The sequence below is a fragment of the Hyperolius riggenbachi genome, chromosome 6, assembly GCF_040937935.1.
Source record: "Hyperolius riggenbachi isolate aHypRig1 chromosome 6, aHypRig1.pri, whole genome shotgun sequence".
Taxonomy (NCBI): Eukaryota; Metazoa; Chordata; class Amphibia; order Anura; family Hyperoliidae; genus Hyperolius; species Hyperolius riggenbachi.
Genome location: NC_090651.1, coordinates 170,577,177 through 170,591,087, shown reverse-complemented (window position 1 = coordinate 170,591,087; position 13,911 = coordinate 170,577,177). Strand labels below are relative to the sequence as shown.

Genomic DNA, 13,911 nt, shown 5'->3' with positions numbered 1-13,911 from the left:
TTTTTTATCACAAAATATTGTTTAACATATTAGCCCTAACTAAACCGCCGCATCCCCGCCGCTGTACACTATCTAAATCCCCCCAAACTCGCCCTCCCTCTCCCCGGCAAAATCCACGACTTTCTTGGTCGTGGATTTTGCTGCCCTGTGCGCTTCCGTGTGAGGCAGATCTATGAGCTGCAGCTATGCCTCTAAACGCGTCTGTCAAGGTGCATCTCCGCCTCTCCCCAACCCTCCCAGTGAAGGAAGACTGAGGGTGCGGGGGAGAGGCGGCGATCCGGGCTGACAGACGCGCTGAGAGACAGAGCTGCAGCTCATGGCTCTGCCTTTCGCGGAAGCGCTGCCCGGATTGCCCCCAGGTGAGTTGGGGGGGGGGGATTTAGATAGTGTACAGCGGCGGGGATGCGGCGGTTTAGTTAGGGCTAACATGTTAAACAATATTTTGTGATAAAAAAAGGATTTTTAAGAGACTTCAGAGTCTCTTTAAAGAGACACTTAAGTAAAAAAAAATAAAAAAAAAAAATAAAAAAAAAAAAAAGAGTTTTACTCATCTAGGGCTTCCAATAGCCCCCTGCAGCTGTCCGGTGCCCTCGCCGTCTCCCTCCGATCCTCCAGGCCCCGTCGGCAGCCACTTCCTGTTTCGGTGACAGGAGCTGACAGGCTGGGGATGCAAGTGATTCTTCGCGTTCCCAGACACATTAGCACCCTCTATGCTGCTATATGGTATATGATATATGCTATAGCAGCATACATGGCGCTTTTGTGGCCAGGAACGCGAAGAATCACTCACGTCCCCAGCCTGTCAGCTCCTGTCACCGAAACAGGAAGTGGCTGCCGGCGGGCCCAGGAGGATCGGAGGGAGATGGCGAGGGCACCGGACAGCTGCAGGGGGCTATTGGAAGCCCTAGGTGAGTAAAACTCATTTTTTTTGTTTGACTTAAGTGTCCCTTTAAGTAATACTTTCAGCTGTAAGTCACAAATAAACATAAAAAGTGCGCTGCTCACAAAACATCAGAACACTACCATGCCAGAACAGTTTTATGCTGATCATGCGAGAACAGCTTTATGTTGAACATTGGTGCTATAGGATAGAAGGCAGAAGAAATGCTCCTATGATCATGCACGATGTTCAGTATGGCATGATTCTGGCAGATCATCAGCTGAGAAGATGCAGCAATTTCAGGGATAAGTTGTTCCACGCAAAACATGTTGCACCTATGAATGTGGCAGATTTAACTTTGCATAAGGGCCAAAAATTTTACAAACTCCAGTATTTATCCCCCCCTTTAATTAAATTTTCACTCATTCTTGAATATATATAGGGAAATGGTCAGACTGAAATATAAATGGTCACAATGACCTAATCTTAGTATTTGACCGTTAATGAATGACATCACAACTGCATACACTTCCCGATAACTACGAATTGCAGAGTCTAAAGACTCAAGTGGGCACACAGCCGCTTGTCTGGTTAAGATCTGTACCGCTAAACCCCTTTATTAAAGCATACAAGCCACTTACCGGGATTCCTAGTAATTGGGGATCTACAGGTTGACGAAATGGAAGAGATTCTGGATCTTGCCTGTATAATGCTTCTAGTGTTGGCATGAGAGCTTGGCGTAGCTCTTCAGGTTTGAAAACTTGTGGGGAAAGAATAGAAATAAGCAAATCAGGATCACAATTAAAATTGTTTAATATGGGTAAACAGCATAAATCTAATGCTAGGTACACACCATACAATTTTCTGTTAGATTTTCTGTAAAGGCACGTACACGCGCCATATTCCTGTAAACGGCAGATCGACAGTCCAGCCTGCGGGGCGGCCGTTCTGCCGACAGTTTGTCAGTCTATAGTACAATCCATTGGCAGGCAGATAAGGCTGGTTTTGACAGATCCACCGAGCGGATCATTTAAAACCAGCCTTACCAGCCTGCCGACAGACTGTACACACTGGCAAACTGTCGGCAGAACGGCTGCCCCACGGGTGGGTCTGACAACTCATCGTTTACAAGAATGCGGTGTGTGTACGCGCCTTAAGATCTACCTGCCAGATAGATCATTTCCAACATGTTGGAAATTATCTATCTAACAATCTGCCTAGCAATTAGGCATTGTTCTACTCAGCAGGAGATAACCAGAAGACAATGCACCAGAGATAATGACCAGTCTTCTACCAGCACTTTACAGAAAATAATCTAGCAGAAAATCTAATTGAAAATTGTATGGTGTATACTAGGCATTAGTGGTCCACTACAATTAAAATTACACTAAAGGTAGCCATACACTGGTCGATTTGCCATTAGATCGACCAGCTGACAGATCCCTATCTGATCGAATCCGATCAGAGAGGGATCGTATGGCTGCCTTTACTGCAAACAGATTGTGAATCGATTTCAGCCTGAAACCGATCACAATCTGTTGAGCTGCTCCTGCCGCCTGTGCCCCCTCCCCTATACATTACCTGACGCTGGCTCCCGGGCGTCTTCTCCGCGCTGCACCGCACCGCTCTGTTCTTGCTCCATCCCGGCGCTTCCTGTGTTACTCCGTGACCAGGAAGTTTAAATAGAGCGCCCTCTATTTGAACTTCCTGGTCACTGCAGTGACACAGGAAGCGCCGGGATGGAGCAGGAACAGAGCGGTGCAGCGCTGAGAAGACGCCCGGGAGCCAGCGTCAGGTAATGTATACCTGATAGGATCGGGCGCCGCTAGCGACGCGCACCCTACCCGCGGGCGATCGAGGGTAATTTCCCGCACGGCGCGATCGACGGACCGATTCGATTTCGGGAGGAAATCGGATCGGCGGGTGCATTTAGCGCGAACGATTGGCAGCAGATTTGATCCCAGGATCGAATCTGCTGTCGAAACGGCCGCGAATCGGGCCAGTGTATGGCCACCTTAAAGGTGGCCATACACTGGTCGATTTGCCATCAGATTCGACCAACAGATAGATCCCTCTCTGATCGAATCTGATCAGAGAGGGATCGTATGGCTGCCTTACTGCAAAAAGATTGTGAATCACTTTCAGCATGAAACCGATCACAATCTGTGGTGGTGGTGCTGCACCCCTCCCCGGCATACATTACCTGCTCCGGCCGGCGCGGGTCCCCGCTGTCTTCTTCTCCGCTGGGTTCCGGGCCAGCCGGCCCAGATTCCGGAGCCCAGCAGAGTAGAAGAAAGCAGTGAATCGCGCCGGCCGGAGCAGGCAATGTATTGAGTCGGGCATTAGAACGCCGCTATCGACGCCGGCGATAGAGCAAAACCTTCCGCACGGACGGCTCGACAGGAACGAATAGTTTGCGTAACGATTTCACAGCAGATTTGATCACAGTGATTGAATCTGCTGTATATCGGCGGGAAAACCTTTAGGTGTATGGGCCCCTTAAGGTGATAACCCTGCAGACAATCATGTGATAGTGCTGGTGCATGTCAGAAGAGCTTTTCTGAGCGCTTTGTGGTTTTAAAAGCTCCTGCTAATATTATCCGATGTGTGTGCACACTGGAGCAATGTGATTTTGTAAAAATCCTCCAATGCATTGCATTAGCAAGAGCTTTTAAAATCTCTAGCGTTTAAAAAGCTCTTGTGGTGTGCACCAGCCCATAGCAGCAGTTTAAAACCTGCAAACTACGGTACTTTGGATTCTATCTGTAAAGGGGCATTACAAATGCGTGCTGCCAGTATGTCACATATCACAGTACTAGACTGGATTACCAAAAGAATAACTTAGCCATATAATATGTGGTAAACTCCACAGATCTCAGGGGCTGCATGCACAGGACTTAATTGGGAGGTAATGTAGAGATGTAGTATGAGGGCCAACAGATCTAGAATACCAGGTTTCCCCTAAAATAATCCCTTGCTTATATTTCAAGCACGCTTAAAATAAAAGCCATCCGCCGAAAATAAGCCCTTGCTACAGTGAATAGGATGCTATGTTAGTGAATGGGGTGGTGTGCAGTCTCTTACCGCACCTCCCATGTGGCTACGTCCCTCTCCTTTTGCCTGTAACAGCTGTTATCAGCCCTTTGACCCAGTCTCTGTGACCGTGCTCCCCTGTCATAATCAATGTGTGTGCATGCGCTGAAGCGTCCCCGGAGCACACTGATTATGACAGAGGGGAACTCTTTGCCTGATGAAAGGAGGACTTGGTCTCCTGAAACACATTGCAATATACTTAAACTTCAATCAACACTATACGACAGCCGCCGTTTCTTCTTTCCTACACGCATCGCTACATTACTATTAGACCACCGCCCATGAGCTGCCTGTGCAAGACTCACGGAGCAGAATGGAGCTTTGCTTTTAGATTCCTCACTCCTGGAGCTGATGCTTTGAAATCCACCACAGTCTGTCTGTGCGGCTGCATATAGCGGACTCGCACACAGACAGGGTTGTACAACCTCAGTGTCACTCGCTGCCTGCCAACAACCATCCGAGTGAAGGAGGAATCCATCTGCCTTTGTGCCTGATCCCTGGCTAGAAGGATAAAAAACCTATACGCTGGCTACTCCTGTACAGGTTTGCCAGCAACTTCTAGAGGTGAGATTATTCTGAATTGACCCAATCTACTGCTGTACTGTTCCCCTGAGTGCGCTCTGTCTCTTCTCATCTCAAACACAGATACTTTTGCCACCGAGGTGGATACCAAGAGGAGCACCTTTATTCTCCCCCTCTTCCACCCTGCCACGCTGATTGCTCCTTCTGTTTGCTGGAAGTAAACCTCCTGCTTCTTTTCCTAATATCTTCCAGAGTAGAGCGCAGGTCACAGAGCCTGTGCAGAGACTAGGTCAAAGGGCAGATAACGGAGCCGATGCAGGTGAACAGAGGGGGGCGCAAGAGAGGTGTGGTAAGAGACTAAACGCATCTCCATACACTGAAAGCTCCCTTTGAAAATAAGACCAAGCACATCTTTTGGTGGGGGAAATATAAAACAGTGTCTTGTATTCAGGGGAAAACAGTACTATAAACAAATTGTGCAGGTAAGCTCTCATAATAAATCTAAGTGGTATAACTGGCCAATCTAAATCGGATGTGTGTGTACACACTAGGTTGACAGCCTTTTTTTATTTAAAAAAAAAAAAAAGGCTAAAACGTAAAGACAGTAGAGCGATTAGAGAAAAAAAAAAAAACCAAAATGGCTTTTCTGTCAATGGAAGCTGTGCCTCTTCTATGACTCCTTTAGAGGCACATTACACAGAGAGCCGGCTTTATCCTCCATCACTTGCAATGGCATAAGTTACAATACAATAAAAAACAACCAAAAAAGTACGCTGGAGCGCCGTCTATGTGCAGAGTGCCTCAGTGCGTCATGGTATTGTGGGGTGGGGTGGGGATGGGCATTTCCATGGCGAGAGTTCAGGAGGTTGACAGCCGAGGGAAAGAAACTGTTAGGTCTTGAGGTCCTGGTGTAGACGTATCGGAACCGGAGCTTCCGGCTCGAGGGGAGCTGATTAAAGAAGCGGTAGCCTGGGTGTGAAGGGTCGTTGGCGATCTTTAATGCTCTGGTGTTCAGCCTGGAGTGGTAGAGGAGGTCCAGAGTGGGAAGGGATCTCCCAATGATCCTCTCTGCAGATTTGATGACCCTCTGCAGTTTGAGCTTGTCGCTGGCAGAGGAGCTGGTGTACCAGACCAGGATGGACGACCATAGGACGGATTCGATCGTGGCTGAGTAGAAATTTGTCAGCAGTTTTTGGGCCATACCGAAATTTTTCAGTTGGCAGAGAAAGAAAAGTCTCTGTTGGGCTTTCCTCTGTGTTGAGGCAGTGTTGGTGTTCCACCTCAGGTCATTGGAGATAGTTGTGCCCAGTAGGCGGACACTGGGGACTCTTTCCACTTCCATGCCATCCATGTGGATTGCAGGCGGGGTAGAGGCGCGCCTCCTGAAATCAACAATCATCTCCACCGTTTTGCTGTGTTTAGGACCAAACCGTTCTCTCTGCACCAGCGGCATATGCTTTCGACCTGGCGGCGGTGCGCCTTCTCATCGATTTGGTGATGAGACCCACAATGGTCGTGTCATCGGCAGATTTGATTACTTTTACCGAGTCCGAAGTGGATTTGCAATTGTTCGTATACAGAGAGAACAGAAACGGCGACAGGACGCAGCCTTGTGGGGCCCCTGTGTTGGTGATCCTAGGTTGTGAGGAGATGCTGCCTAACCTAACGACCTAGGACCTGTTGGTGAGGAAGTCCATGATCCACAGGCGTAGGGTGGGGTGGACTCCTAGCGCAGCGAGATTGCCCTGAAGTATTTTAGGGCTGATGGTATTGAATGCTGAGCTGAAGTCCAGTAGGAGAATCCTGGCGTAGGAGTCCGGTCTATCCAGGTGATCATAGATGTGCTCCAAGCAGATGTTGATGGCGTCATTTGTGGACCTGTTCACTCTGTACGCGAACTGGTGCGGGTCCAGCAGTCCCTCAGTAGAGTGCTTAAGGAGGGGTAGCACCATGCTTTCAAAAGCTTTCATGATCACGGATGTAAGTGATCACGGATGTAAGGCCTGAAGTTGTTTAGGTCGAGGATGCCCTGCTTTTTGGGGACAGGGATAATGGCAGACCTCTTGAAGCATGCGGGAACTTTGCCTTCCTGGAGGGACCTCGTGAAGATGGAAGAGAGGGTGGAAGCGAGCTGACGAGCACAGGTTTTCAGGCAGGCTGGCGACACACCGTCCGGACCGGAGGCTTTCCTAGCATTTAGCCTTAGCAAGTGTTCATCCGCCTCCCTCACTGACGGTGTGGGTGAGTAAGGGCCTAGGGCTACAGTGGCAGATTGTGCAGGTGGCTGTGGGAGTCCTGCAGGTGCTGGCTGACTCTCGAATCTGCAGTAGAAGTCACTGAGACTCTCGGCAAGCTCAGAGCTCGGTGTGGCATGCTGAGGGGAGGGCTTGTAGTTGGTGGCAGCCTTCAGCCCTTTCCACACGGCTCGTGAGTCGTTTGAGGAGAGGTTCTGTTCCAGCTTTTCCGCGTAGCACCTCTTAGCGGACCTCAGTTCTCTGTTTAGGTCGTTTCTTGCCTTCTTGTATTCCTCCTGGTTGCCGGACTTATGTGCGGCTTCTTTGCTACGTCGTAGTTGTCGTAGTCTTTTTGAGAACCACGGTTTATCATTTGGATACAGTTTGAAGGTTTTTGTTGGGATACAGGAGTCCTCACAGAAGCTAATGTACGAGGATACATTGTCTGCCCACTCAGCCAGGTTAGGCGATTCCAGAGCCTTCCAGTCTGTGCAGTCAAGGCAGGCCTGAAGTTGAAGTTTAGCCTCACTTGACCACACTTTGGAGGACTTAGTGACAGGTTTTGAGGTTTCCAGGCGCCTTTTATAAGTAGGTACCAGGCGGATGATGCAGTGGTCAGATGAGCCTAGGGCTGCCTTTGGTGTCGCTAGTGTGTATACTAGTACGCATTCTTGTAGCCAGGGCAGTATGCGAAAATCTCGACTGCATCTGCACAGTACGTGTCCGGCTACGGGAACGAGGAGGCACACGGCCAGGGCTGCACATGCAGTTCTCCCGAGCTGCGCAAAGTGAAAGTAAGCCGCGGTGTGGGATCAGAGCATCGGTGAGTGGCTGCGTGGGAACAGGTCAGCTGCAGGTGGCTGGCACAAGCCCCAGGTAAGTGAAACTTTTTTTTTTTACCCGTTTACAGTTGCGCTTTTATCATTCAGGGGGAAAATGAGTTGAACTTACCCGGGGGCTTCTAATGGTAACCCACAAACATCCTGTGCCCGCGCAGCCACTCACCATTGCCCCGGCCCCGCCTCCGGTTCACTTCTGGAATTTCAGACTTTAAAGTCTGAAAACCACTGTGCCAGCGTTGCCGTGTCCTCACTACCACTGATGTCACCAGGAGCGTACTGTGCAGCCACAAACCATACTGGGATTGTGCTTTACACTCCTGGTGACGTCAGTGGGAGCGAGGACACGGCAACACAGGCGCAGTGGTTTTCAGACTTTAAAGTCTGAAATTCCAGAAATGAACCGGAGGCGGGGCTGGAGCATCGGTGAGTGGCTGTGCAGGTACAGGATGTCTGTGGGGGACCATTAGAAGCCCCGGGTAAGTTTAACCCATTTTCACCCGATCCCCCTACAGTATTCCTTTAACCACTTGCCGACCGCACACTCATACCGTGCGGCGGCAAAGTGGTAGCTGAAGGACCAGCGACGCACATCTGCGCCGCCAGGTGCCTCCCTAATTAATCAGGAAAGGCCGCTCGCGCGAGCGGCCGTTTCCTGTTAGACCACGGAGCGGGTCTCCGTGAATAGCCTGCGAGCCGTGATCTCGCAGACTAAATGTAAACGCAGGAGACGTATGTCTCCTTTGTTTACATTGAACGGCGCTGCTGCTACAGCAGCGCCGTAAGGCAGATCGGCGATCCCCGGCCAATCAGCGGCCGGGGATCGCCGCCATGTGACAGAGGAAAGCCTGTCACAAGCTGCACAGGACGGATAGCGTCCTGTGCAGCCCCAATCACCAGGGGGGAGAGGGAGGAGAGAATTTCGCCGCGGAAGGGGGCTTTGAGGTGCCCCCCCCCGCAACACCCAGGCAGGCAGGAGCGATCAGACCCCCCCTGCACATCATCCCCATAGGGGGAAAAAAAGGGGGGTGATCTGATAGCTCTGCCTGCAACCTGATCTGTGCTGGGGGCTGCAGAGCCCACCCAGCACAGATCATAAAAAACCATGCTGGTCCTTAAGGGGGGGGGGGGGGGGGGGTAAAGGCTGGGTCCTCAAGTGGTTAAAGAAACAGATAAATTGAAGAAAAAAAAAAAAAGACCAGAGAAGAACAGCCTATGAATAAGTAGTTAAACAAACAAAAAGGCTGTTTTTTCAAACCGAGAATGATCGCTTCATATTAAGTTCTTACTCTTCTTCTTAGACTGTCCCGCAGGTGAGGCCTGTGCAACAGGTGTTCCTGGCCTTTCTTCCTCTTCTTTTACTTCTGCTTTTTCCTCACTTTTTACTTCTGCATCTGTAGTCTCAGCCTTACAGTCATCAATAGCAACTTCAACTTTAACCTGTCAAAAAATGTTTTAAATGTTACAAGTCCTTTTTACTATAAGATCTTAAGAGAAAATAATTTGTTGCTTGCAGGAATTAAAGATATGAAAACACTCCCTCAGTACATGTTCTAAATGTAATCAAGAGGGGAAAGACTAAATGTGGTGCAATTAGTCGTGACGTCTTGCGCAGATCGCTCCTGGGGGTAGTAAGTAACTTACACAGAAAGAAGTATACTAGAAGCTCAGCAAGATCCTCAAATTCTGCACCAAGCTATTGTGGGTGCAAGAACCTGAAGGGTTGAGACGCAGTGAAGTGCGGCTAACAGTGAGTCAGGGTAGGTAAGTCCCCACACCAATCTCTGCAGGAGCATTCAAGTTATGCCTTTATATGCCAAGCTGGTGTTTTTAAGTTTTACATACTGCATTCTGTGGACATAGAGCAGGCATAAAGAGACATCACATAAGCTCTGGAGGCTTGTACTTTGTTGAAGATCAATATAATAGCATTGGCCAAAAGCATTGTTAATATGCAGTTGCAACTTTCAGGACTGTGGTGTAAGTGAGGCCTGGGTGTGCGCCAACAGTGGTGGGGCCACATTAGATCCTCTGATGCTAGAGTTGCCGGGTGGTTTTGCATGGACTATACGCCGAGCAATCCACACACGGCAGATTTTGAAGCTAGGATCAGTGGCAATACTTTATAGCATCATCCTTACTGTGCGTTTTTAAAAGGTAAGTTTTTTTTATAGGGGTCCAAATGTATGTCTATTCGGTAATACCGCACAAATAAAGCAATTTTGATAACTTAAAGCAGTTGCAGGGTGTTCTACCTGTTATAAGAAATACTTATACACCCATGTAGCTCCTCTGTTAGAGTGAAATTTTATCATTAAACGGCAGGCCACTCGCTCCAATAATGATCCAAACATTCCTTAAGCGGAATATAACCCTGCATTTCAACTTTGCTCTAAAACATTATTTACAGCATATTATATGCAAAAAGCATTTTTTTTACTAGACCAGCATTGGAAGTGTTAAACACAGAGGTTTAAAGTTCCGTGGAGAGATATGCAGAAGTTCAGATTGTTACATTCTATTTAGTTATATGTATCTATTGAGAAATGTTACACACTCTTTGGCTGTCCTCCAACTCCTCATTCAGAGAGATGAGTCACATTCAACACTTAGATACATTTATGTAAACAAAATGTATTTATGTCAGCTTCGGATGCGTCTGTAGAAATCTCCAGGAACTGTGTAACCCTTCCAATGCTGGTCTAGTAAAAAAAAAAAAATGCTGGTTGCATAGAATATACTGTAAATAATGTTTTAGAGCAAAGCTGAAATGCAGGGTTATATTCCGCTTTAGGATACTTTAAGACATTTTATAGACATGTAAGCTTAACATCACTTGAGTGTAGTTTCCTGGTTCCGATGCTTTCCTTTCTTGAATAAGGGAAAAAAACTGTACGCCAGTAAAAGGCAGCTGTGACCAGCTTTAAACAGAACAACAGGAAAAAAAGAAAGTGGCCTTTCGATATCTGAACTCAACACCATTAATACATGGGGCTGAATGCCATCTATGTCAGGTGTTTTGCCTTTTTGGGGGGTAAGCTCACAGGAATCAATATCTATACATTATTGTTAGAGTGCGTACCTACATCCAATTATGACTGGCCAATTTTACCACTCATTTAGTATGGAGGCGACCTGATTTAGGATACGGTGAACAGACTGATCTACTACATCAGGGATCCCCAACCACCGGTCCGCGGCCCAATACCGCTCCGCAGGACATGTCTTGGGCCGCGATAATCTGCCTCACTGCAGTGCAGCTGCGTCTATAAAAATCAGTTCACTGGCAGCCGCGGCTGTAATTTACATTATAATTGTAGCAATCGCGCTACCCGGAAGCCTCCTGCAGATAGACAAAAGCTGGTACCCGGGTGGCTGAGGCAATACAGATCTCCTCCTCTGTCCCTCCCTCCCTATCCCCATCCAATCAGTGAGGCTCTAGCACAATGAAAGGGAGAGAGGCAGCCAATGGAGCATGCCCACACAAACTCGGCTAGTTCAAGCAGCCTGCAAGTGTGAGGCAGCCTAGGACGAAATAGTGAAGATACAGCTATTATTGTTCCCTCAGTTCTGACTCTGCAGCAGCCAGCCAGGTAACCTTAGCTTGCTGACAGACTGGAATAGAAGGGGAGACGAGCTGCCATGCTTGAGCTGGGAGGAGACACAGGCAGTAGGAGAGGGGATTTGTTTAGAGCTCTGCACTTTTTCACCTACGGTTCAGAAGCACACAGAGCAGACAAGCAGCACACAGCACATGCTGCTTCAGTGACAGCCTGTCACTCAGCATGCATGGGTCTGCTGTGGTTGCTTCTGAACTGTAGGTGAAGAAGTGCAGAGCTCTGACTGACAAATCCCCTTTCCAATTCCTGTGTCTCCCCCCAGCTGGCAGCAGGATTTGGCAAGCAGCTCCTTATCCTGTTCTATAAGCTGGGGTCTGTGTCTTCCCACCCCATTCACCTGTACTGCCGCTGACCTGACTGCTTATGTACCATCTCCTCCAGTCACAGCTCAGTGCTCCCACTTCAACAATTACAGAAGCACATTGCTTGACACTTTGACCTGAGCACCATATATTTTAGGATCAGAGAGATTTTATACCTACCTGGGGCTTCCTCCAGCCCCATAAGCACCACTGTCTCCCTTGCTGTCCTCCCGGGTGGCTCCATTCAGCCACAATCATCCCCGGTAATCTGGCTCAGTTGCGCAAGCCGGACTCTTCTGCGCATGCGTTGCTGTGTATGGGGCTGGAGGAAGCCCCAGGTAACTATAAAATCTTTGATTTATGCTCTTGGATACCCTTTAAGCTGCATACTCAATAGCAACTGATGTCACCCGTTGGAGATCAGGATTTGATCCCCTTGGGCAACTTAGCTGGGCTGCACACACGTGTCTCAGCTGACTAGCTGATGACGCGCTGTGTTGCTATGCGGGAGGGCAACGGAGGGATGTCGAGCAGCGTGCTTGATTTCTCCCCATCCTGGTCTGCCGGGCCTTGGAGAGCATGTCTTGCATCAAAGCGGTCCTCGGGTCCAAAAAGGTTGTGGACCCCTGTACTATATGAAAGTGGCCAATCAAAATTGGATGTGTGTAGGAACTCCTAGGGCTGCAAGAAAGGCTTCTAAGCCAATTGAAGAGGCACACTTTGTGCTATTACTTTTTTTTTTTTTTTTAGCACAAATACATCAGAAGCTGAAAACCAACTACCGTATATACTCGCAAGCAAGCCGACCCGCATATAAGCCGACCCCCCAACTTTTGCCTGAAAAACCAGGAAAAAATGATTGACCTTCATATAAGCCGGGGGTAGGAAATGCTGGCCGCATGATCCCCCCCCCCCCCCCAGTGTGTCCCAGTATAGCTAGTATAGTGCCCAGTATGGGAAGGTAGTGCCCAGGATAGCTAGTATCGTGCCCAGGATAGCTAGTATCGTGCCCAGGATAGCTAGTACCGTGCCCAGGATAGCTAGTACCGTGCCCAGGATAGCTAGTACCGTGCCCAGGATAGCTAGTACCGTGCCCAGGATAGCTAGTACCGTGCCCAGGATAGCTAGTACCGTGCCCAGGATAGCTAGTATCGTGCCCAGGATAGCTAGTATCGTGCCCAGGATAGCTAGTATCGTGCCCAGGATAGCTAGTATCGTGCCCAGGATAGCTAGTATCGTGCCCAGGATAGCTAGTATCGTGCCCAGGATAGCTAGTATCGTGCCCAGGATAGTGCCCAGTATAGCTTGTAAAGTGCCAGGATAGCGAGTTTAGCCCCCCCCCCCCGCAGCCGCTGCTGTTACCTTAGCTCCGCAGCTTACTATTCCCCTGTCCTGCCCTTAATTCACAGCAGCTCGCCCCACGGTGGCTGCTGCGTGATGACTGAGGAAGTCGCAGAGAGTGGCTTCCTGGTTACTATGGGAAACTCTCTCTGCACTTCCTCCGTCATCACGCAGCAGCCACCGTGGGGCGAGCTGCTGTTTAATTAAGAGCAGGACAGGGGAATAGGAAGCCGCGGGAAGCGGGTGGGAGAGGGCGGGGGGAGGACGACCCTCAGGCACATCACTCGCAAGCAAGCCGACCCCCCAACTTTTGACCCACTTTTTGTGGGTCCAAAATTTGGCTTGCTTGCGAGTATATATGGCATTCTAACTTCAGTTTGTGCAAGAGACACTAGTTCCAAATACTGCAATATATGTTGTGACGGCAATACATGTTGTGAAGGAAGCCGGGTGCAGACTGTCTCACATCCCTTCCTAACCTCTTAAGAGTGCATACACATCCAATTTTGATTGGCTGATTATACTACTATGTAGTAGGAGGGCTAACACATTTTGAATGCTATGAACAGATTGTGTAGGCAAGTTCTCCAATTACAAGTGGAAGTGGTAAAATTGGGCAATTAAAATTGGATGTGTGTGCACTTATTTCTTGACTAAAAGCACTGCACTATCTCATACCTCAGGTTTTTCCTCTACTGGTTCTTCTATAGTCTCTTGTTCTGCTTCATTTTCTTGTTTAATTTCCATTTTATCCTCTTCCTCCGGAGGCTCCTCAGGAGCAGGCTGCTGTGAGGTGTTATCAGGGCTTTGAACGGTTGGTGGACTTGATGCTGAACATTCCATATCAGGAGTGGACTGTGAGTGCTGTTAACAGAAACTGTACTTACTAGCCAAAATACAAAATTTAAGACAGGTCTACAATTTGTGAATGCATGCACGTACGTATAAATATCATGAAAAGGGGGAGGATGATGATGACAAATATACGTTTCTTTCCCGTCTCCTAGCAAAACTCTTTCAAACTCTGCAGTCTCTTATACACATACACATACTGCTTCGCAAGCTGGCCTTAGTTTATCA

General features: G+C 48.6%; 1 protein-coding gene across 1 annotated transcript in view; it reads right to left on the bottom strand.

Annotated features, from left to right (window-relative positions):
• The window catches only part of EP300 (E1A binding protein p300), a 264,101-nt gene that overhangs the window by 80,185 nt on the left and 170,005 nt on the right, over positions 1-13,911 (bottom strand). Inside the window, exons 15-17 of the mRNA XM_068242112.1 lie at positions 13,510-13,695; positions 8,858-9,008; positions 1,522-1,640 (exon numbers count right to left, since the gene is read on the bottom strand). Of these exons, the coding sequence (XP_068098213.1) occupies positions 1,522-1,640; positions 8,858-9,008; positions 13,510-13,695 (456 nt within the window). The remainder of the gene's footprint in view (positions 1-1,521; positions 1,641-8,857; positions 9,009-13,509; positions 13,696-13,911) is intronic.